Source organism: Phoxinus phoxinus (assembly GCF_949152265.1).
Source record: "Phoxinus phoxinus genome assembly, chromosome: 4".
Lineage (NCBI taxonomy): Eukaryota > Metazoa > Chordata > Actinopteri > Cypriniformes > Leuciscidae > Phoxinus > Phoxinus phoxinus.
Window position 1 is genome coordinate 35,117,756 of NC_136879.1, and position 23,705 is coordinate 35,141,460.

Genomic DNA, 23,705 nt, shown 5'->3' on the forward strand with positions numbered 1-23,705 from the left:
TCAATGTTATGCTTAATATTTTTGTGGAATCTGTGATTAAAAAAAATCATGATTATTTGAACAATGGAAAGTTCAAAAGAACATCATTTATTTGAAATCGAAATTATATAAATAAAATAAAATAAAATAAAAAATAAAATAAATAAAATTAAAATAGGATTACTGCCACCAAAACTTTTGAACGGTAGTGTATATCTGTATAATAATATATGACAGAAATATGTAATAAATGAACCACTTCCAATCAAATAAGAATAACTAATCTTCTGATATTAATCGGTTATAATAATTGATTTAACTTCAACAATAATCTGGCAAATGTCTCCTTTGGAATATAGACATATGGTTGGTCTTGTTTTAAAGCATTCTTGAATTACAACCATTTAAGTTTGGATAGTGATTTTCATGTCTATGCGAGGGGGGGGGGGGGGGGGTGTGACAGTTAAAGGGTTAATTTAGTGATAACAATGAATTAATAAAGCGGTAATTTGCCAGGTTAGGTGTTATCTCTGAAAATATGCGATTTAAAAAGCCAATTTCGACCAAACACATAACGTTATAATAAACTGTTACTGCGGTTATAGGATAGCTTACGTTACAGCACCTGTTATCGTTGCCGTTAGCTCACTTTGACGTTAATAAAAACCTTTTCTACTTTACCTCTCTGGATCTTTGGTGAATCTATGAAATGCTAGTTGATTGGTTGTATACTGGTAGTTGTTGCATTTGATGGCAGAACACTGTTTTCTTTGTTTCCAATTATTTCCAGACATAATGCTGTATAGTTGTGCTAACGGTAAAGCCGTTGGTTCAGTCCAAAATGGCGTCAGCGCGACCGCAGCGCCATCTAGCGATTGTTGTCAAAACTGCAACGGAGTTTCGCCTCTTGTTACTTCTATACTCTTTGATCGCGGGAGCTTGGTGAACTTGCTTACCGGTAACTTGCTTGTTGGACTCGCTGGCTAATGTTAATTTAGCCTATTCAGCCTCCCAGGTATATTTTCTTTATGCTATTGTGTAGCTGAATAACTGTTAATGTGTTACGTTAACATACCGGGGACACCTATTCAGCCTGTTGTTCTGTGTGCTATGGACTAGTTGCACGGGGCCGCCATTTTGGATTTTTGAACAGCGAGTGTGCGGTTAGACACTTCCGGTTTCGCATTATGTACGGTGCAGGGAGCCGGAGAAAGCCGAAAATTATACCTTTTATAGTGGTTTATAGAATAAATTATATAACTTAAAATACTACCAAGATCCATATTACTATCACACGAGCCAATGGCAATTAAATGCACGGATACATAGTCAGATTAATGAATGAAATACAACTGTTCACGAACAGAAGATTGTATTGGACTCATGCTGCATACGCAATGACAATTATGCCAACTGTAGCCTAAATATAGTTACAACTACGATTAGAGTAGTTAAATAAAATACCCCGTGAACATTCACACGTTTGCCCTGTGATAGGCTACAATTTATCTCCATAAATACGGTTTTCTCAATTCTGCGTATATATTTTCACTTACTCGATCAATATTATCATCACATATTTTACATTTTTAACTGTAGGTAACATTACCACAAAAATTTAGTCTACTATAAGTTTGTGTATATTTTACACGTAGTACAATACTGTATGCGCTGCTTATAAACACCAGACAGATGATTTATGAAACAGATGCTCTTTACTCATCTCACTTGCACAGAATAAATGCAGTAATAGAAAGGATAGAAACTCACAGGTGAAATACACAGAAAATTATATGCATTTAAAAATTTGGTCGGGTTGAAGTCCCCCCTGGATCTTCTGTATCCACTCAGCCCGTACTGCAGGCGTCAACGGGGAATGCATCTGACTTTGTTGTAACGTGACGAAACGGTACATATATAACGGCACACAACAATGAAGTGCTGAGGCTGTCACCCTCCGAAAGGCAAGTCCCCTCTCTTGAATCCTAAAAACACTCATTGTGAAAAATTATCTCTCTAGTAATGGCACTCGGTCGCTGTTGTCTCTTGCTCTCGCTGTCTCCCGCTCTCGCTGTCAGATCACCGGAAGTACTGGCCCGCACACTCAGGGTTCGAACGTCAACGGTCGCCATTTTGTGCACGGAGCGAATTGTGTAGCTGAATAACTTGCCTTTTCAGATTAAATGTCTGTTCTTGGTCTTGGATTTTGTGAAATAAATGTCTAAATACATGCGACTTATAGTCCAGACTTATATATGTTTTTTTCCTCTTCATGATGCATTTTTTGACTTATACTCCGGAGCGACTTATAGTCCGGAAAATACGGTAAGCTAAATACTAACTAAAAATAAACACTGGTTATATGTGTTATAGTACCTTTTGGGAAAATGTGCCTCTACCAACAATTCTGCAAAACTCCCCCAAATTAATTTTCACATGTTATTGTGATGTTGGGATGTTATTTTCTGAGCACCAAATTTTTAGTCTCTTTTAGTAAACGTTCTCATTCACCAGAAATGTAATTTTCAAACTGCCACAATAATAATATAATAATATAATATTTTGTGTAGAGCAGGAAAATGGGACTTCCTTGAACCTGAATGGTGACCCAAACAAATACTTCTGCACTGTAAAAAAAAGTATATGATCAATAAGTTATGGCAACATATAGTATGCTCATCAAAATAAGCTAAGCAATGTTCAGCTTTTTTATTAGTTTATTACAAGATTCAGCTAATTTTTTAAGTTTCATATAATTTAAGTTGAAATGACTTAAAAGTGTAACTTTAAAGTTTCACTAAACTAAACATTTTTGAGGTGAATTTTTAAAGGCAGTCTTCACTTCCTCAGCACAAATAAAGTCTGGTCATTAGCATTTTATCAAGCAGGCTAATTTCATACAAAGGTCCTTCCACATGACTCGCGCCAATGTTCCACATTGCATTGAACTCATCAAACAGAGCGTAACACAAGTTGCACACAGATCAAACGCTGTACCGTGACGCCTGAACTTCAACTTTGACTGCTTGCTGCGGACCTTTTGAAGAACAGCCAATGATTAACAGACCATTTCATGATGTATCATTAGAGCAAGCAGATTGAAGGTGTCAAATGCATTTAGTGACAATCACCCTGTGGGAAATAAACCACTTAGACTTGCCAAGCCTAGTCTAGCTAGGAGTGGTTTGCTGGTTTTAGAGTGGTTTCGATATTTCAAGACAGGCAGGGAGACCATCTTAAACTCCCTTAGACCTGGATTTTCAGTAGGGATTTGGCTGCCTACCATTGGAAATGTATTTTTTGAAATTATCGATGCCAACATTTGATGTTGCGGCTCTAGAGGAAGAGCACCAGAAGCGAGATGTTAGCAAGAAGTGCTGCGTTGCAGAATATCAGTTCCGCCCCCAGTGAATTCACAAAGACACAAGTCTGAGATCCATAAAAAGACGTCTACGGGGAGACGGAGAGAGAAACAGCATACATGAGGCACAGGGATCCTTTAAGAGGAAGTCTACCTGAAGCATTCATGCATTGATCAATACCACCCATTCCCATTAGACAAGCATGAATGTCACCCAGGACCAAAGCATACGTGACAGGCAGCACAGAAAGCAGCGTGCCGGAAGAATACTAAAAGTATGTGTATGTGCGTAGATGAGTGTGAAAACGAATACACAAGACCCAAAATGGCTAATTCAATGTTCCCTGGCAAGCGTGCCAGAGTAACATCAGTGGCTCTCCTGCTGAAATTGGCAGTTGGAGGCTTTTAGCAATTATGTTTTTGTTAGCGCTTACAGATGCTTGTCTCTGAGGCCAGGCGGCTCTGGCGGTGAAGCACTGTAATCAACCAAGCCTTGCTGAACAAAGAGGAGAGCCTGAGATCAAAGTCAATTTGCTCACAGGAGGAAAAATAGCGGACGAGAGGGTGACAGGTCTAAGGACGCTCGGACTCAGAAGCGCTGATGACCTGAAGAAAATGTGTGCGTGATAATGATTGCGAAGAGGGTCGTGATATCGTGTGTTTCTTGTGTTGGTGGCAGCAGTAATGGCAGCTTGTCCTCTGAGGGGGAAAACGGGTCTTGGCACTGGGAGGGATTCTGCGACCACATTTCTAAATGAAGTTTGCACACGGTGTATCATCTCAGCACCATCTTGTATTCTTTTCTTGTAGTAAATATCACTGGCAAGTTCAACGAATAGGTGGAAATAGGCCTGTACTTTTCTGATGCTTAACCTTCATAAAATTGATCGTCAAGAGGTTTCAAAAGCTGTTTAAAACCCTGTTACACAGTAAAAAATTATATGATCAGTAAGTCATGAAGACATTTTGATGAGTTAAAGTAATGTAAAAACATATAAGTTAATACATTTCTGTCATGACAACTCTCCGGAGATTGGTAGGGTAATAGAGATTGGCATGGTAATGGATATGGCGATGTTAATGTATTTAGTCTTGGCGGAATAGATGTGCTACGCTGGTTCTGATAGTGTGCAACAGCAAACAATGGCAAGTATTTGAAGGTTTGAGCAGCAAGCTCATCGACCACTGATGCAAAAGCAGCCAATCAGCTGTGCTATGTAGTTAATGACATGATTGCTACCAATAAGTTAAAGACACATCAGCCTACTACACCATCTAGAGTTTCATGCCAGAACTAAGAACCGGAGCTAAGTTCATTGTACTCAAAAATTTAAGGTAGCAAATTTTTTTTTTACAGTGCACCAAAACATGGGACTTTACATAGTTTAAAACCTTGATTTGTGTGATTATGTCAGTTTCTAGCAATAAACATAAAATGTATGGACAAAATGCATGAAATAAAGATTGTGTTACCCACAATGGATATCAGGGTTGCAAATGTGGCATATTATGCTCTTCATCAGGCTCGTGTGTGAGTTGCGTTAGAAGTGTGGCATTTCTGAAACGTGTTCGAAGAGAAAGCGTTACTGACAGACTAGGAAAAGAGGTGCTGCAACAATGCCAAATATGTGAAAAATAATGTTTTCACAGATTCTTATCACAAAAACAGTAAGCAGTACAACCGTTTTCAACATTCATAATACTAAGAAATGTTTTCTTGAGCAGCAAAGCAGCAAATTATAAGGATAACTTTGTGAGGAATTGTGTGGCACTAAAGACTGGATTAATGATGCTGAAAACTCAGCTTTGCCATCAAAGGAATATATTCATTTTAAACTAAAATAATTTTTCGCATTATCACTGTTTTTACTTTATTTTTCAGCCTTGGTGAGCATAAGAGTCTTCTTTCAAAAACATTAAAAACTCATAACGACCCCAAACTTTTTAAAGGCAGTGTGTGTGTGTGTGTGTGTGTGTGTGTGTGTGTAAGGAATTCTTCTAATATATCACTTTAGATGTTCAGATGTGTATGAAGCCTCTGCAATGATTTTTTAGATAGTCGCCATTTCAAGAAACTCATATACGGTACTCTCAACCATAACATGACCCACAAACTGACCCTTCTCACAACACTTTCATCTTCAATAGTCGTTCCCCTGAGATCACTGGTGTTCTGCCAGATACTATCGATATGCACTTTTCTCCTTTCCATCCTCTATCAGATTCATTAAGCAGTTTTTGGGGGGCATCTTTCAGTAGTAAAGCATGCAGCCGTTTTGCCCGAGGACAAGCCTGTTACAGATTCAAGGAGGAATGCTGATATGGTTGAATTATTTAGAAAGGCGTTCAGGTAAATGCCCCTGACAGATAATAGGAGAATGATGACCTGACACAATCACAGACGCCTGTTGGCACGCAGCGTATCAAAGACACATCAGGCCTGACAGGAAGTGCACCCAACTGGGATTTACAATACTCCATCCATCTGAATGGATAAAAGCACCCGAAGAACGCACCCATTGAGAGAGCAGAGAACCAAAGATTGAGGGAAAAGAAATGCATCGAAGGTTTGAGCTCTTGTCAAAAGCTGATGTCGGCAGAATTTTAATGGCTGATGTTTGTGGTGGAGTGCTTAACTCAGGGGAAACTTTGTCTTCCTGTTGGAAAAGAGAGAACGAGTCTAAGGAACAAAACTGCTGCTCATCCTACTGAGAGGACGAGCGAGTTTTCAAGGCTTTAAGGTGCTTTGTCTCTCTCTAGAAAACAAAATCATCCTCCTGAAGCGTTTTTTTGTTTGGCTTATACCTGTAGCTGCACTTGTTTACACAAATGTGGGTTTTGTGTCTGTCATTAGAAGTGGCGGGAGCTCAAGCCAAGGTGTTTTTAATGTGTAAACAGACAAAAAAATAAAAAAATACTCCCATTTAAACACCTGGTGTTGAAGTGTAAACGGGGTCCAAAATATTTTGTGCTCCAATTTTTCAGGGATGCATTTGGCCACATCACTAATGCATCATAACGGTTCCAGACAACAACAAAAAACAGCTCGTCTGTCATGCGAACTACTCAGCCTTAAAAAAACTAAATAAGTCATTTAGTACATGTAACTTCTCCAGTTTGCCTGATATTACAAAACAATGTCAACATTAAGTGGCCCACATGCATTCAACCAAAATTTTGAAATATCATGTTTGTGGTAAAATTTGATTTTTCAAATCACATTTTGATCAACAAGGGATTCATGGTCACTTGAATAGACATTCAAAATGAAGAAAATAAACAATGTATCATTGAATCATTAATCTTTAAATAAATTATTTAATATTGGGAATGATTCCAGTTATTATTATTATTTAGGGTATTATCTGCAATATAGTGGTGCACTGCTGGTACAAATCATCTTATTTTTGGAATAGTCCAATTAAATAAATATTTTATTTTGCCTGATTTGCATGCAATGTCAAAGATCATGTGCATTTTTTGCTTTTTTACCAACAAGAGATTCATAGTCAGAAAATAAAACACTGGAAATAATAATAAAAAGAATGTAAAGTTAAATTATTTATTTATTTATTTAATAAACTTGTTTTGTTAAAGTAATACATGAAAAAAACTGGGAATGGCAACAGTCTTCATGATTTATGATTATTATTAAGAGTATTAGCATAGTTGTGGGCCAAATAAGATTTTTTTTTTTTGTTGCAAAAGTCAATTAAAAAAGAGAAAATAAACCTTAATTATAATAATAAATGTATTATATGTATATGTACGTGTGTATAGTTAAAAAGCAAAATAATAATAATAATAATAAATGTATTACTGATTGTGAATGTATTATTATATAATTAATCACTTATTTTAAAACTTCATTGGATAACCAAACAAACAAATAAGACAGATTATGTTTTCATGTTCATTTGTAATATTAATAATACAATTATTAAAAGTATTATTAATACTTATACTACAGGGCCGTTGAATGCTTGAATCTGATTGGTTGACGAACGTTCTGAGGTGTGCAATTATATTCAGGGAACCGCACGGCTAAAGTAATTCCGGCAGGTCTTGACCTCATTACAGTTCCATATCACTTTGCGTAGTCAACTGTAATAACGGACAATAGGATACAATTCATAACAAGAGAAACTGCAGCCCATGCGCTTGATCTGCAATTTTCAATGTCCTATATAATCAATAAAAAATTCAACTGAATATTTAAATAAATTGATAGTCCTGTTGCACGGGTTTTCGTAATTATTGAAGATAATATAACAAATAAATAAAATTGATAGGCCTATACTTGTTAAAAGGGCTTTGTGTTTCATTTATTAGTCTTCTAGTCTACTGTCACTAATAGAAAAAAAGAATGAACGAATTAATTAAAACGAATTGAATTAATAAATAAATAATAATATTAACGCACATGCTTCTTTCTAAGGCCAGTTATGAATGTAATTAATTTGATACTTATGAGTCATGACTAATCATGCACGCGTTTTCAGCGCGTTCAGTCTGTGTTCACAGCGGTGTTTAAAATCTGCTGCATTCACAGTCAGAGAATGTTTCTAGTCGTTACGTGTGTCCAGCATTACTCTGCTATCAGCGGCTCAAACCTCCGTTACTAACTCTAAAATGACGTTTTGGAATTAGCAACGGAGCATGGGTTTAGATGCGCAAGGAATTAGTCCTACATACAAGAGCGTTTTAATGACAAAAACTTTACAAACGTCTTGAAATACATCATCTGAACAATATTTCGAGGTGTGGTAACTGTAGTATAAGCGGAATAATTGACTCCAGACCGTTGAATTATTATAAAAATAATGCACACCCGAGGTGTAACGGCCACTCCGCTTCGCGTCGTGACCGCATTACCACCTCGGGTGTGCATTATTTTTATAATAATTCAACGGCCTGTCGTCAATTATTCCTTACATATTTATTATTATTATTCAGGGTATGAGCTGCAATATAGTACATCATACCACTATTCTATGGATCTATCCCTTGTTTATTATTATTATTATAAACCAGTAATAATAATACTAATAATTCAGTATAGAATTGTGGTACAATATACTATATTGCAGCTAATACCCCAAATAATAATAATAATAATGATGATTATTATTATTATTATTAAGGGCACTATCTGCAATATAGTGGTGTATGGTTTGACCAAATCAAAACAGTAAAATGAAATAAATGAACTACAGACAAAAATCAGAGACAATCACAAGGACAGCCATATGGAATTATGGGTAAGGATCAGGATGGGCTTGAATGTAACATTACTAGGGAAGCATTATTGTGAACACATCACCCCCTAAACCTACAAAACACACAAAACCCTTATTCTCCAACTCATGGTAACACACAGTGACTTTGCCCGACCCATCTGATACAGTCTAGCAGACGACTGTGAGATAACCTAGAGATTTATGGATGCATAAGCACAGATGTATGTATGTGTGTGTGTGAGATGCTTTAATGAAAAAGCACTCTGGACTCGTTGGGTCAGGCTTGTTTACCTCTTGTGTAACTGAGTGGCACTTTCATCTGTCTTCTGCTCTAATTGGACGCTCCGCTTCGTCTCTCATCGTTCGAGTACGGATACCATGCCGACACACACACACACACACACACACTGTAACGTGGCAAATTCTCCTGCGTGTTTACCTCTGGCGCTCATAATGACAGCAATTTCTGCAGCTCCTCAGCTGTTTGCATCTGAAAGCTGGTTTCTCCTTCACGTTCTGTAGTTTCACACCGGCACGGATGCAGATAAACCCGCGTTACACAATCCAACATTTCAATGAACGCTCTGTCCTCATTTACTCTCCCTCATGTCATTGCAAATCATGTCATTGCAAATAAAAATTTTGGCCATTTTGTCACACAAAAGCTTTGTGCTACTATTTTGTCACACTAAAAAATAATGCACAGCTTGAGACTCCGAATGACTCAGTTTACTGGGTGCGATGTGGTGGTAATGTTTTTGGGCACATATTTTTCTGTATTATAATTGACTTTGGGTCAAAAGCTATTGTATGGCCTCGCAAGTCATACGGACCACTTTTACGGTGCTTTTTGACCAGTACAATATTCAATATTCAAAATGATTTTTAATTTCTCTGAAGAAATGAATGAGGATGAGCAAACAATAACAGAATTATACCATAACAGTAGTTTACAACTAGTGTTATTTTGGTAGATATATTACAGTATTTATTAATATTTTGAATTATTTTTTATATTTGTAGTTTACATTGTAATTTTGGTTTAGATTTTAACAATTTTGTTATGTGCTTTGTTATTTTTTATAATTTTTTAAACATTATATATTAATTAATGTTAATATTTAATTCATATTTCTCTAATTAATATTTAATATATATACTTATATATATATATATACTTTAATATATATATATATAAATGTTGTTTAAGCTTTTTAAGTTTCAGTTTTTCATTATTTTTCAGTTTTAATAAATTTCAATTAATGAAGCAAAGCTGTTATTACATTTTACCATAACATTATTAGTGCTATTTTGGTATTGTTTATATTATAGTATTTATTTATATTTTGAATTAATTTGTACATTTGTAGTTTACATTGTAATTTTAGACTAAGACTTAGCAATTTTGTTATGTGCTCTGTCATATATATGTCTTTTTTATTTTTTTTAAATAAATTAAAGCTTTTATTTATTTATTTTTCTGGTTTAGTAATTTTAGTACTTTCTCATTTCCGTTTACATTTTTTAAGTTTCAGTTTTTCATTATTTTTCAGCTTTATTTTAATTAATTTTGTTATGGAATCTTACCATAAAACAATTCTAGCTATTTTGGTATTTATACTATAGCATTTATTAATATTTTGAATGTATTTGCAGTTTACACTGTCATTTTAGTAATTTTCTTATATGCGTTGTGATATTTATTCGTTTTTTATATTTAGCTTAATTTTTCAGTTTGAGAAATTTTGTTATGTTTTGTCATATTTATTCTGTTTTTAAAGTAATTTTAGTACTTTCAAGTTGTTTCATCTAATTTTTATATTTAAAGGTGCTCTAAGCGATCTCGCACGTTTTTTAGGCCAAAACATTTTTTTTTTCACATACCGCAAACATCTCCTCACTATCCGCTAGCTGCCTGTCCCCTGAACACACTGTAAAAAAACGCGGTCTCTGCAGAGAGCCCAAGCTCCACAAACAGCAGCAAAAACAAACTGAGCAATAAACAGAGCGACCCGCAGCACGAAACATAACAAACTGTTCCAGCCAATAACCGACAAGAATGATGTGGGGTGGGGTTTGGGGGGTTATTGCGTGAATGAGGAGGAGGGAGGGTCTAGCTAGCCTCCGTTTTGTTTGATAATAATTCAAACATCAACAAGAGGTTACGCCAACCGAGATCGCTTAGAGCACCTTTACTTTTAATTTCAATTATTAAAATAGAGCTGTTATAACATTACCAAAACAGCTGTTTATAACCATAGACTGTAAAAAAATATGGACGTAGTGTCCGTGACGTCACCCATAGGTTTCTGAAGAGCATTTTTGAAGCCTAAAGTGGGCGGAGCCGGCCGTCGCCATCTTGGCCTCGCGTCACCGCTCGTCACTCCCGGATAACAGAATATGGGCAAAGAGGCGGAGCTGAGGAGCCTGGCTATCTGAAACCACGCCCACCCAGGCCAGCGCGACGTTATGGAGTTAGCTCCATGGCTAGCGCAGGCTTGGGAGCTAATGCTATATGCTACTCACAGTACCAAGTCTGCGACTGCACAGGGGCTCGCGCTAAAGTGACACTGACAGTTGATGATTAAAATCAGAATGCCAATTAAAAAGGTCCTGCTTTTGCCCTTCGAAATATTATAATAGTTAAAAGACATAACTTAGATACAACAAGTGAGACTGTGTATCGTGATTCTGTACAGCTATTCTGCTAGTTGAAAATGTATTATGCAGTAACTTTACAATATTACTCCGAGAGAGAGTGTGTGTGTGTGTGTGTGTGTGTGTGTGTGTGTGACCGTGATTATGTGCATACATGTCAGTCACTCTTTATTACAGTCTATGGTCCGTCAGCGCGGCATCGCTCGTCAAGTTCGTAGAGAGCTTTATTATTCAGTCCATTTTAAATTCTGATTTTGGCCGCATCTCAATTCTCAAATGGGTCAAAACATATATTACCTATGAAGTTCAAGTAAATGCGCTAGAAATCCGCGCTCATTCAAGGACGTGCATTTATTGCATGGACGGAGAGACACCGACACCTGCAGGATTTCATCTGACGGAACATAAGCATGTTATAATCAAGGGGGTAATCCATCCGCCGGAAACTGAAGCCTCCGCGGGCGCCGCCATTGTAGCAGAACTTCACCTGCTGTTAGCATTCCATTGACTCCCATTCATTTTTGCGTCACTTTGACAGCGAATAACTTTACATCTGAGGCGTCCAAAGACTCCATTTGTCCATTATTTATTTCTAAAGAAACTCGACAATGTATAAAAGGCTCCATTACCTTGTACCTTACGTTATGGCCCCGTAGAAGCCGTTTTTGTAAAAATAGGCTAACGATTGCGTCATAACTCACGCGACTCTCTGTCGCACTGTAGAGAAATTACCGTATAGACCGGCGTAGAAGCTCGCAGGCAATCGGGGGGACGTGGAGGCATTAAGTCCGATAAAGTGAAGGGAGTAGCCCACAGAGAGTGAAAAAGTTGATCCTGGTGCTAGCTCATGGACAGCTAATGCTCACGCTCTCCGTCTCTGTGAGATTCGGAAGGGAATGATTCAGATTTCTCTCCGCACAGCTACTAGAAGACTGACAGCTGTCAGACACGTTGCTCACGTGTTCAAGCTCAGTTTGAGCCTGCGCAGTTCGCCTGGCGATCAGGAAGTGAGTGCTTCAAATGGGCTTCACTTTTCTCCGTTGAAGTCTATGGGGTCGCTGTGTCCATCTTATATACTGTCTATGGTTATAATCTGTTCCAGAGCAACGGTACCGCAGAACGAGTGTAGCCTTATATCTGAAAACTCCAAAAAGCAACGAAATTGTCAGACATCACATCCATTAGTGCATGTTCACAGAGGAAAACAACTGGAATACAGCGCTGGTTCTCTTGAACGACACTCGACGACAACGGCGGAATCCAAAGCCGTGGGCGAGGTAATGGGTGTATTAAATTATATGAAATAATCCCGAAAAAAAAGCACAAACACGGCAGAGATGGCAAGTTCAGCAGCTGGAATTTGCTGAGGTGAAGTGACGGCTAACCGGCTAGCATTTACATCAGCGCCGGGAATTCACCTGTCACTCAAAAGTGGACACACCCTTAATTTTGCAGAACTTTAAATATTAATCAACTAAACGGGTGAGTTATAAAAAAATTCACCCCCCTCACAGTCGTTATGAAGGGAAAAATTAGCTGTATCTATAAATCCACAGAGAGAACCAGGCTGTAAACATGTTTTTTTCTGCTGTAAAGTTGGACATTTTAACATGCGGGAGATACAGATCTGACTCCCTTCTGCAGCCAGCCTCAAGCGGCCAGTCGATGAATTGCCGTTTAATTCACTTCCGTGTTGGTTTCAAGAGAGAGACAGGGAGGTTGCCGCTTGTTTATAACGTGTTATTTTGGTAACTATTACTATACTATTTTTTAGATTTGTAGTTTACATTATAATTTTAATTTTAGTAATATTATGTGCTTTGTCAATTTTTTTTATATTTCTATAGTGTCAGTCTGGGCCCTGTACAACAGACTTCCCTGCAGCATCTGTCCTGAATGAGCATTACAGCAGAAGTGAAGGATACTTCCCCGCCGGCCCCGCAGCGACTCTATAGTTGCTGTAGCTGTTGGTTGGGTGGAAGTTGAAGATGAAGATGACGTTAGCCCTCTCGAAGACTATCACCTTGTCTCCTTCGTGCTTGGCGCTGACGTAAGCCTATAGAGAGAGAGAGAGAGAGAGAGAGAGAGAGAGAGAGAGAGAGAGAGAGAGAGAGAGAGAGAGACAGAGACAGAGAGAGAGAGAGAGACAGAGAGAGAGAGAGAGAGACAGAGACAGAGAGAGAGAGACAGAGAGAGAGACAGAGATCAAAGATTGAGCCCAACGGGATTGCATGAGATTTGTGTGCTTTTAATCACACATGTTCTGTATCTCAGTCTATGCATGTTTGATCTTTAGCAGTAACGTTACGGTTCCTAACTGTACGGATATTGTTGAAAATCCCACAACTTTTCATGCCCTGTGTATGAACTTATTATATATAATTATTCCCAACGTTATTAAACCGCTCTTCTGTAAGATGGCTTTTGAGGAGCGTCTTCGAAGTCTCTCGTTGCACTGAACTTTCATAGTATGCAAGAAGTTAAGATAAAAAGATGACTTTTTTTAGGATAAACCCCCCCAGATTAAATAAAAGATTTAAAAAAAAAACTATTAAAGAAGAGACAATAAAAATCGAAAATGATAATAAATAAAATGTATTACACTTATTTACCAATAAACATGTATATATTATAATGTATGAAATAATATATAAATAAATAAATACAATTGTTGATTAGTTAATAATGTTAATTAGTTCAAAATAAATATTTCCGAGAGAACAACATTGGGAATGACTCTTAAAAGGAAAAGGAAAGTAAGTGTAAAAATAAAAAATAGGTATTTTTTCCGGTTTGATTTATTATTTTAAATATTTATTTATGAATAAATAATAAATCATAAAATAAAAGTCTTACAGAAATTATCTCACTGCACTTAAAATTTGAAGTATGCAAGAAGCTTCTTTTTGCTAAAGGATAACAGATTCAAATAAAAGATAAAAACAATTAAAGAAGAGAATACAAATTTGAAATCATAATAAATAAAGTGCATTTCACTTCACCAGTCATTTATCATTATGTATGTATATCTAATAAACAGACAAACAAACAAATAAATAAATAGAAGTAAAAAGATTGGGAATGACTACATTCTTAAAAAGTGCAAATTAAATAGAATATATTCTTTATGTAAAAAATGGAAACATTTATGTATTTTTGCTTTATGACTTATTATGACTCATTCAAGTAGTGTTTATTTCTAATTGTATTAGAGATTTGGTGGCCCAGATCAACTTATTTCTGCAACCATATCATTTCACATAAAATAAATATCGAGAAGCAAGAAGAATATTTTCAAAGGATTTCTTCCACTGAAGATCTTTCTCCTGCAAAACACAGACCCTTCAAACTACTCAAGCTCCAAACTTTTGAAGAGCAGATTTCTTTTTTTTATTCAACTGAAATCCAGAGATGACACTCTTGGGGCAAAACTCCAGCTCGCTGTCAGGAGCAGACGACTGCGAATGATTTAGCCGCTGGTTTCCAGCAGAAATACCAGTCTGTAATGTGCCATTAACAGAGATTATCAATGTCACTCTGCCCCGCTATTTTTGGTGGCCCAGACCGTCAGCCAATTTGGGGTCTGAATTCGAAAGAGAGATAAGAAACGCTCGTATTGAACAGATAGAAGATCCAGATGAAGGGAACAAGAATAGTGCGTTATACTCAGGATTACTTTGCATTAAGGATGCTTGGTCAGGACCTCTTGACCACTTTTTATCGCCCAAGGCTCATTGATGCACGAGGGTATGAAGGCTATCCTGTCTGGACCGAGCCAACAGAAGGTCTACTGTGCCACAAGTCACACAAAATGTTAATAATGGTTATGAGAGGAATGTGTCACAACACACTGCTGTGTAGTCGCAGACCAAACAGTGCCTATGATGACCCCTGTCCTCCGCCGAAAGCGTCTACAATGGGAACTTGAGCGTCAGAACTGGACCTTGCAACAGTGGAAGATGATCGCCTGGTCCGACGAGTCCCATTTTCTTTTACATCACGTGGACGGCTGTACACATGTGCGCTATTTACATGGAGAAGGGAAGACACCACATTGCACAGTGGGAAGACAAGCCGGTGGAGGGAGTGTGTTCTTCTGGGAAACCCTGGGTTCGGCCATTCATGTGGACATAACTTTAACACGTGCCACCTACCTAAACATTGCAGAGCAGGCACAGCCCTTCATGACAATGGTGTTACTGGTGGAAGTGTCTCTTTCAGCCGGATAAAGCTCCTGCCACACTGCACACATTCTTCAGGAATGTTTTGAGGAACATGATAAAGAGTTCAAGGAGTTGTGCTGGCCTACAAATTCCCCAGATCTCAATCCAGTTAAGCCTCTGTGGGATGTGCTGGACCAACAAGATCAATCCACGGCGGCTCCACCTCGTAACATACAGGACTTGAAGGATCTGCTGCGAAAGTCTTGGTGCCAGATACAGACACAGGACACCTTCAGGGGTCTTGTAGAGTCCAAACCTTGGCGGGTCAGCTCTGTTTTATTATGACGATAAAATTCCCATGCTCATCGCGTCTGTGCATGACGCCAAAGGTTTCTCATTAAAAGCAATGGAGTGCCCTACACGTCGAAAAATGGCGCTAAAGGGGGCGTTAAGAGTGACGCCAAGGTTGAGTGAGAACGTGTTGTCTTTTCTGCAGCATTCATTCTTAGTTTATGCTCCATAAAGTCCACATCACAACTGACCCGCATTACTTTAAAGATTAATTAGAGAATGTTATAAAAAAATATTTTTTTAATGTTTAATATATGATGATAACAAACCTCAGTATTGAATGTAACCTTCAAATGTATGTCTTTACTGTAGATGCCAGTGTCTTTACTTGGTTTTAAAATGTGCAGTAACCAACAGCATACACTGTACATGCCACATATTTTTATCATCTCATTTATCAAAAAAATGCTCATTAATGCTGGTCAGTCCTACAAAACTACCTTTCATTTTTACATAATGCATTCAAAGTGGATTTGACCACATAAATCTAGCACAAAACATGCTTCTAGCTAATTTGCTATCATTTGTAAATTACAAGGATCGAAGGAAGGATACATTTAATTCCAGTAGCCACTTGTTCTTTGCAACAGTAACATGAGTCTTGCATTTTGGAGGAATTTACTGTAAATAGTGTCGATCTGAGGGGTTACATTTTCATCGACATGGCTGGCACAAAAGCAGATCTTTTGAAGTAGACATATGAGTAAGGAGGTGAGGCAAGGCTCTTCGTTGTTATGATATTCTGGCGCCAAACTGGTGCACAGGAGATAATGTGCATTATGGAGTCCTGGAACTATATCCCTTAGTGCATACACAATCAGCTTTAGTGTTTTAATAGAGTTTCCCGTCATGCCTGGTTTCATTTCATAGCTAAAAGTATGCTTACGAATAAGGTGTTCTCAAAGGAGGGACAAGAGTGTCCTATAAAAAGCGTACGCATCACAGGTTGTGAGTTTCCTAGGGAAGCTTGTTTCCACCGAGTCTCAGCCTCAGACTTCACACACACTGACCGTTGGCAGAACGTTTGATGCATGTGGCACACAGAATTGGAAACACTTCATGAGTTAAGTCGTCATTTGATTGGATGAATTCTCCAGGAATTACGGGAGTTGCTTGCGTCGTGTTCTTTAACGTTCTGCATGGAAACGAAGTCGTCATGAAGCCAAGCCCCCTCATGGAAGAAGAAATCCGTTGTGTTTACAACTGTCACAATGAGTGCTTATTATCAACTAAACGCCAGATTTTCAAAAGCGTATGAAATATGTGAAATTCACGGCATAAACAGCATAAAATACGTTCAAGAGTTTTACATTGCGGTCTGTTGTTGCAGAAACATTGCCTTTAAATTTCCACGCCTCTAAACATGATGCTGAACAAAACAAACGGCCACTGGTTGTTTTACATGTCAGTCAGATTAACTTTTGGGCGGCCTTTGGCCAATGAATGATGCAAAAGAGTCCAGACCTTATGCCGTCAGTCTGAAGGTTTGGCAGCGCGACTAGTTTTACAAACGACTAGTTTCTACTAACAACTAGTTTCCACCACAGAATAGAAAATGTTAAAAAAGCTAAATTTTTCCCCTCACAATTACGAGTTTATATCTCACAAAAAATGAAGAATTGTGTCAGAATTGTGAGATATAAACTAGCGATTGCGAGAAAAAAAGTCTGAATTACTAGTTTTTTACGAGTTAGAAAGTCTGAGCTGTGACAAAGTCACAATTTTAAAGTAAAAATGATTTTGTAAAATATATTTTGTATGAAATAATTTTTTAGTACAGTACATTTGCTTTACAGTAAACTTAAACTTCTTTAACTTTTTTAAACTTTACTTTTTTTGTAGTGCAATAATCTGCTAAATGTCTTTAAAAAGAGACCGACCTTAGGTCTGTATTCAAAAGCTTCTATGAATTACGACCCTTTAAGTTTAGATTATTTTCATGTCTTTGGTCAAAAAGGAGAGTGACAGTTAATATTTGTATTCATCAAAGGACACATTAAATTGACCAATAAGAAAAACGATTTAATAAGAAAATGTTCCTTGAGCAGCAATTTTGCATATTAGAATTATTTCTGAAGGATCGTGCGACACTGAAATGACAGGAATAAATTGCATTTAAAAATACAATACAACAGGAAACATGTTAATATTTCACAATATTATAAGATAACTCACTAGGACAGAGTATACAGTATGTAAATGTTTTATTTGGTTGCGCAAACTGCCTAGAGTAAAAAACTCAATATTGCAAATTATTAGATGTAAAACTCCTGATTTGGGGGGGGGGGGGGGGGGGGGGAGTGTTAACTGGAATGCAGAGGAAACTTTTTTGGGTTCTATTGCATTTCTGTGTTGGATTAAGTTAGCCAGTGTTTTTAACTTCCACAGCTTCTCATTGATGAATAAGCACTGCTTTTCTCAGGGCACAAATGTAGAAACTGCTCTGACAGACCTTTGGCAAATACTGGTGCATTACTAAGGATTTGGATGAATTCTACACTAGAGAAAAACTTTCCTCATATGAAAGAAAGAGCTACGATAGTTAGATTAACAGTGTGAAAATGCAGAAGTTCTGTAGGTTTTAGTCCTTATATACAATCAGTGGTGAGGCTGCATAAGGGCCAGGGCGCCACTGACCCACTCATCCATCCAAGCAAACGAGAGACAAAACTGTTTTTTTTTGTGGGAAAGAAGAGAAATTCTGCATACTTGACAATAATCACTCAAATACATGAACATATCAACTACTTGCATGTGATATTCCAGTTGTGTGCTTCTATTCTATGGCGAATTGTAAACACAAGAGTGATCAATCTAATCCAAGCGTAAAACAGTCCCGATTGTTTTTAGTCCCTACCCACCAAACCTGAGATACAGTTTCTATTCGTTGACCTTCCAGATGTTGTCAAATGACGAATCATCATCACCGCGACGCGATCGGATCTCGGATGACGTATAGCTTCAGTAAAGCAGCAAGTAATGCTACTCTATGAGGATTATCTCAAGACCTATGTGTTGTATTATGTTGTTTTTGGGCTCACTTGAATCGAGAACAAATACATTTATGTGATCTACTATGGTTTAGTAATGTTTGGTGAGGCTACAAACCAAAACGCGGCCTAAAAGCTGCATGCGTATACGGTTGTATCGGCCGGTCTCTACATGAAACTTGTTTGCTAGTTAGTAGCTAGTTGAGACTTTTGCAATACAGGACACAAGACTATATGTTATGTATGAAGCTTAACAGATCACATTTTTATTTTCAATTTTGGCATTTCTTTTCAGCTCATATTTTTGAGCTTTTTCTCTTTCAGCCAAAAACTGATAATGCCATTTCTTTAGCTGTTTGCATCACTATTTTTATCTTATGTATTGTAAAATGAGAGCAGGCACTGCGATTCAGTGTATTTCACTAACGTCCACTCACTTTAAAATTTCATGCTGACTCTAAAATACAAAAACTGATGTAAACAAAACTATTTCGAAAAAATCCGCAGAGCTAGAGAATTTGAGCTGCTCGTGTCTAGACATATTGTACATGACCTGCTGTGTGCAGTAGTGGACGTACTGTAAATATTGCATGACTGGCCGTCAGCACAGACAGACAGAAAGCAGGAGCAGAGATGAGTAACTGAACAGCGGCCCTGTTTGCTGCGCAGCGGGTATTCTGTATGATTGAGGCGGCACGTAAACAGTCCCTGGCTCAAAATCACAGCTTTAGTCTTTAGAAGCCTGCTGAGAAACCGTTTCAAATTAGCGGGTGGCTCATGAAACCGGCTTTTCAAGTGAAGTCCCCTGCAGGGCCGGAGGATATATTGAAAATCCTTGATACAGTTGTTGTGATTTCTGCTAGAGATCAAGTTTATAATATCATGGAGATAATAAAGCAACATGGTGAATGCTGCAAGGGTTTTAAATAAGGTTCTGAAAGATTATCTCATTACGCTAGTTTCATAATGCTTCTTTGTCTCACAATCTGTGGGTCTGAGTGATATTTTATTTGGGGAACACTACACCTTTTTTTATTATAGTCAATTAGACAAGTCTGCACTTGTCTAATAGTCACTGGCATTCAGAATTTGCTGACATGTCTTGAAACAGCATGTGATCCAATTTAAGATAGTTTACCCTAAAATTAAAATAAAGTCATAATTTACTCACCCTGGTGTTGTTCTAATGCTGTATAGCCTTTTTTGTTTTTCAGACCACAAAAGGAATATATACACAAAAAAATTAATCCTGCTCACGCGCGTCCATATAATTAAAGCCAGCATTAAAAGGTACAATAGGTGATTCTCTATTGTGATTTTTATGTGATTATAGGTGATTTTTTTTGTTATGCTGTTTGACAGATGCAAAAGTATCACAGGATGATCCGATGCTACACGTGTCATACATTCCAAGTGTTTTGGAGGTATACGATAAGGTTTGGTTAAAAACAAACCAAAATTTGATGTATTATTTAACGAAAAAATCCTGACCTTGAAAAATCCTGAACATTGTGGCAAGGTCAAAGTAAGACACAGACAAGGTGAGGCAGGTGTAAAATAAGCCACGGATCACAGGAGGAAGTGAATCTTCTTCATTTACACAGTCTGGCATGTAATCCCTGCCAATTCCCTCCATTTGCATGATCGCCTCGATGTCGGTCAGACTGACACAACCACATGTAAAGGTAACATACAATGGAACTCTATGGGGCAGGACGCCAGTGTAGTTATCCTGAACTAAAGCTAAAACTATTAAAGGGGATATGATTTTTATGCACTGAGCGACAAGTCAAAATTATTTTGGTCCTTGGCCGTTGGTCTTCTGAGACTCTATTAGCGCCTCGGTTCACTTCCACTCGCCCAGAAAAAGCACACAAGTTGTGAGAAATCAACATTAATAAAAATGTGACATGACATAAAACTCATGTACATTCTTCTCTAGGGTGAAATTTATCCGTTGGGTTCGTCACAACAAAAATATATCACGTTCGGGTAATTTATTCCTGTGACGCAATGTTGAGTTTTCAGGATCAGTGTCACATGATCCTTCAGAAATCATTCGAATATGCGGATTTGCAGCTCAAGCAACATTTCTAATTATCAATGTTGAAAACAGTTTTGCTGCTTAATATTTTTGTTCAAAAGAACAGCATTTATTTATTTATTAATGTTAATATATTAATTATTTATTATTTTTTAAAAATGATTAAAAAAGGTGTTCCAGTGTCCTACCCTATTCCACACACTGTCCCACCCCAGTGTCCATTAGCAGCAGCTCTGCTCAGTGTGGACCAGTGCTGTGACCCCATGGAGAGCCAAGCGTAGTGATGTTGAATCTAAGAAATTAAGAATTCAGTTCACGCACACACACGCTCACTCACTGGAGCGATACTTTGTTACCACTCTGTCAGAGCTGTGGAGAGAGAGTTGGGTATCTGAGTGGGAACCAATGTTTTTACTGTCGATTATATACCTTAGAAAAGACAAGGATGATACACAGCAATTACAAACGTCAGACACCCAAGATGTGCTCAAAGATCAGCTCATTTTTTTCTAAAGGCCTCTCATTAGAGTCTTCCGAGATCGGTTCCTCTCCCAAACAAAAGAAGGTGAACATTTTTAAATAGAACTGAGATCAAGTTATCAAGTCCATTGTTCCAATTCCAATTGCATACTATATATATATATATACATGCAGTATACACACACACACGCACACACACACACACACACACACACACGGCTTGACATTAACTTTTTAATGTGGTTAGTGGATTTCCAAAGTTACTAGCCACTCAGCAATTTCACTAGCCGCAATATTGACATCGATGCCATGGGGAAAAACTGTAAATTAGATATTTTTTATATTATCTCATAATCTCATGATGCACATATCCATTATACTGTTACACATGCGTTTTCTTTCTCAAATGTTTACGTCACTGATCTACGTATATAGAGAACTGAATTGCTCATGACATCATAAAAAATTAAGCCACCGCACCGCCACATTGGTATTCCCTAGTAAGCTAACGCGTTCTATTGAATTTATAGGAAATCGTGTGATTTCACTGAGAAAACATTGCCTAACAAGTCTCCCTGTATATTCTTACAACGCAAACGCCCTAAGCATGCAAATTGGTATTTGTTTAAAGTCAGGAATTTCCCGTTTTACTTAAAAGTTATGTTCATATTCATTACAGTAATGAACATCAGCTCGGCAGGCGGACGATACACTTCCTCTCTGCAAATACAGTAAACATTACAGATAACATCTGAAGTAACAATTCATTTACATACATATATATATATATGTGATAGTAAAACTAATCCTGTGAGACAGAGACGCTGCAAATCGTTGTGCTTGGAGTCCATTTGTTTTATTTGTGATAACAATGAAACATGCCAAATTGTTCGGAGATAATTCTTTGGCCAGGCTTTCATGTGACTTGACAGTTTTAAAGCATCTTTGTCATCCCGCATCCAAAATAATACGGTTTTCATGAGGGTGATAAATGAATTATATCATTTTCTATTTGCTTTTTATTTATTTATTGAGCAATTCTCTGTGATTGAAATGCGTTATGTATTTTTGCACCACAGAAAGTCAAATCTGACTTGAGCTTAAAAAAAAAAAAAAAAAAATCTTGCCTATTCTTTCAAACATCCTCACAGTCCTCATCTATAAAACAATGTGGCAAGGTCAAAGTAAGACACAGACAAGGTGAGGCAGGTGTAAAATGAGCTACAGATCACAGGAGGAAGTGAATCTTCTTCAGTGAATCATTTACACAGTCTGGCATGTAATCCCTGCCAATTCCCTTAATTTGCATGATCGTCTCGATGTCGGCCAGACTGACACAACCACATGTAAAAGTAACATACAATGGAACTCTATGGGGCAGGACGCCAGTGTAGTTATCCTTAACTAAAGCTAAAACTATTAAAGGGGATATGATTTTTATGAACTGAGCGACAAGTCAAAAATCATTTTCTATCCTTCATGGCTCGGATGCTGACGATAGAGTTTGTTGTATTTACCCACAACATTGTATTAAGACAAGCTGTCACTACCTTCCATCTTTCACTCCTTCACGGCCGACAGCAGTAAATCAGTCTATTCATTCCTTCATGCTGCTGCAGGAGTTGTTTTCCTCAGGTTATGACTCATATACGGATTTTCCATATGGAATTTGTTTAAAAAGCAACTGAGTAATGAGATTGCAGGGCTGGTTAGGGACTGATAGTTGTTTTAGTGAAACGGCAGATGTTCTGGTGACAGAAAGATGCTTTTACGCGGCATATAAAGGGAGTTACAACGAGAGAAAGAGGGCGGATTGAGAACATGGAAGATGACTAAAAGAAAGCCAAACTGTGGTTTTACGCGCAGAGCTTGGCTGATAAAGGAAGAAGAGTAAGCAGTATTTATTGGCACTGGGAAGAAAGACAGGGTAAGAGAGGGAAACTGTATGGGGGGAATCATCTCTCACCGGGGGAGCAGCCAGCCAGCCGTACTTGTCCTCCGCGCGGTTCATGTCTCGGTCGAAAGAGTACAGCTGCTGGTAACGCAGGTGATCCGTGTCCAGAAGGTTGAACTGCCGGCGGGCGTAATGATAACTCTCATTGTTGCCGACTCGTGGAAAATCCAGCCATTCTGGATGGCCGAACTCATTGCCTGCATTTAAACACAATGGAGAAGATCGTTTTACACAAATACATGTTCAACTGAAGAAACATGCTTCAAAAGCAGTTGGTTTGAGTGTCTAATACAAACACAATATTTTGATTAGTAAATGTCACTGTTACTACTGACAATAACGCCACTTGACTTGACTACTAGGGATGTGAAAAAAAAACTATAACCCTAATTTTTCAACTTTGTGCTACTTTCATGACTGATATCTTAAATCATGCGTGTTGTTGTTTTCGTAAAAGATGAGACTTAGGCTATTATTGTCTGGCG

The 23,705-nt window shown here is 37.7% G+C and overlaps 1 protein-coding gene across 1 annotated transcript in view; it reads right to left on the reverse strand.

The window, feature by feature from the left end:
* The window catches only part of gbe1b (glucan (1,4-alpha-), branching enzyme 1b), a 140,347-nt gene that overhangs the window by 20,441 nt on the left and 96,201 nt on the right, over positions 1–23,705 (reverse strand). The window contains exons 13-14 of the mRNA XM_079609304.1: positions 23,233–23,417; positions 13,164–13,294 (exon numbers count right to left, since the gene is read on the reverse strand). Coding sequence (XP_079465430.1) covers positions 13,164–13,294; positions 23,233–23,417 — 316 coding nt within the window. The remainder of the gene's footprint in view (positions 1–13,163; positions 13,295–23,232; positions 23,418–23,705) is intronic.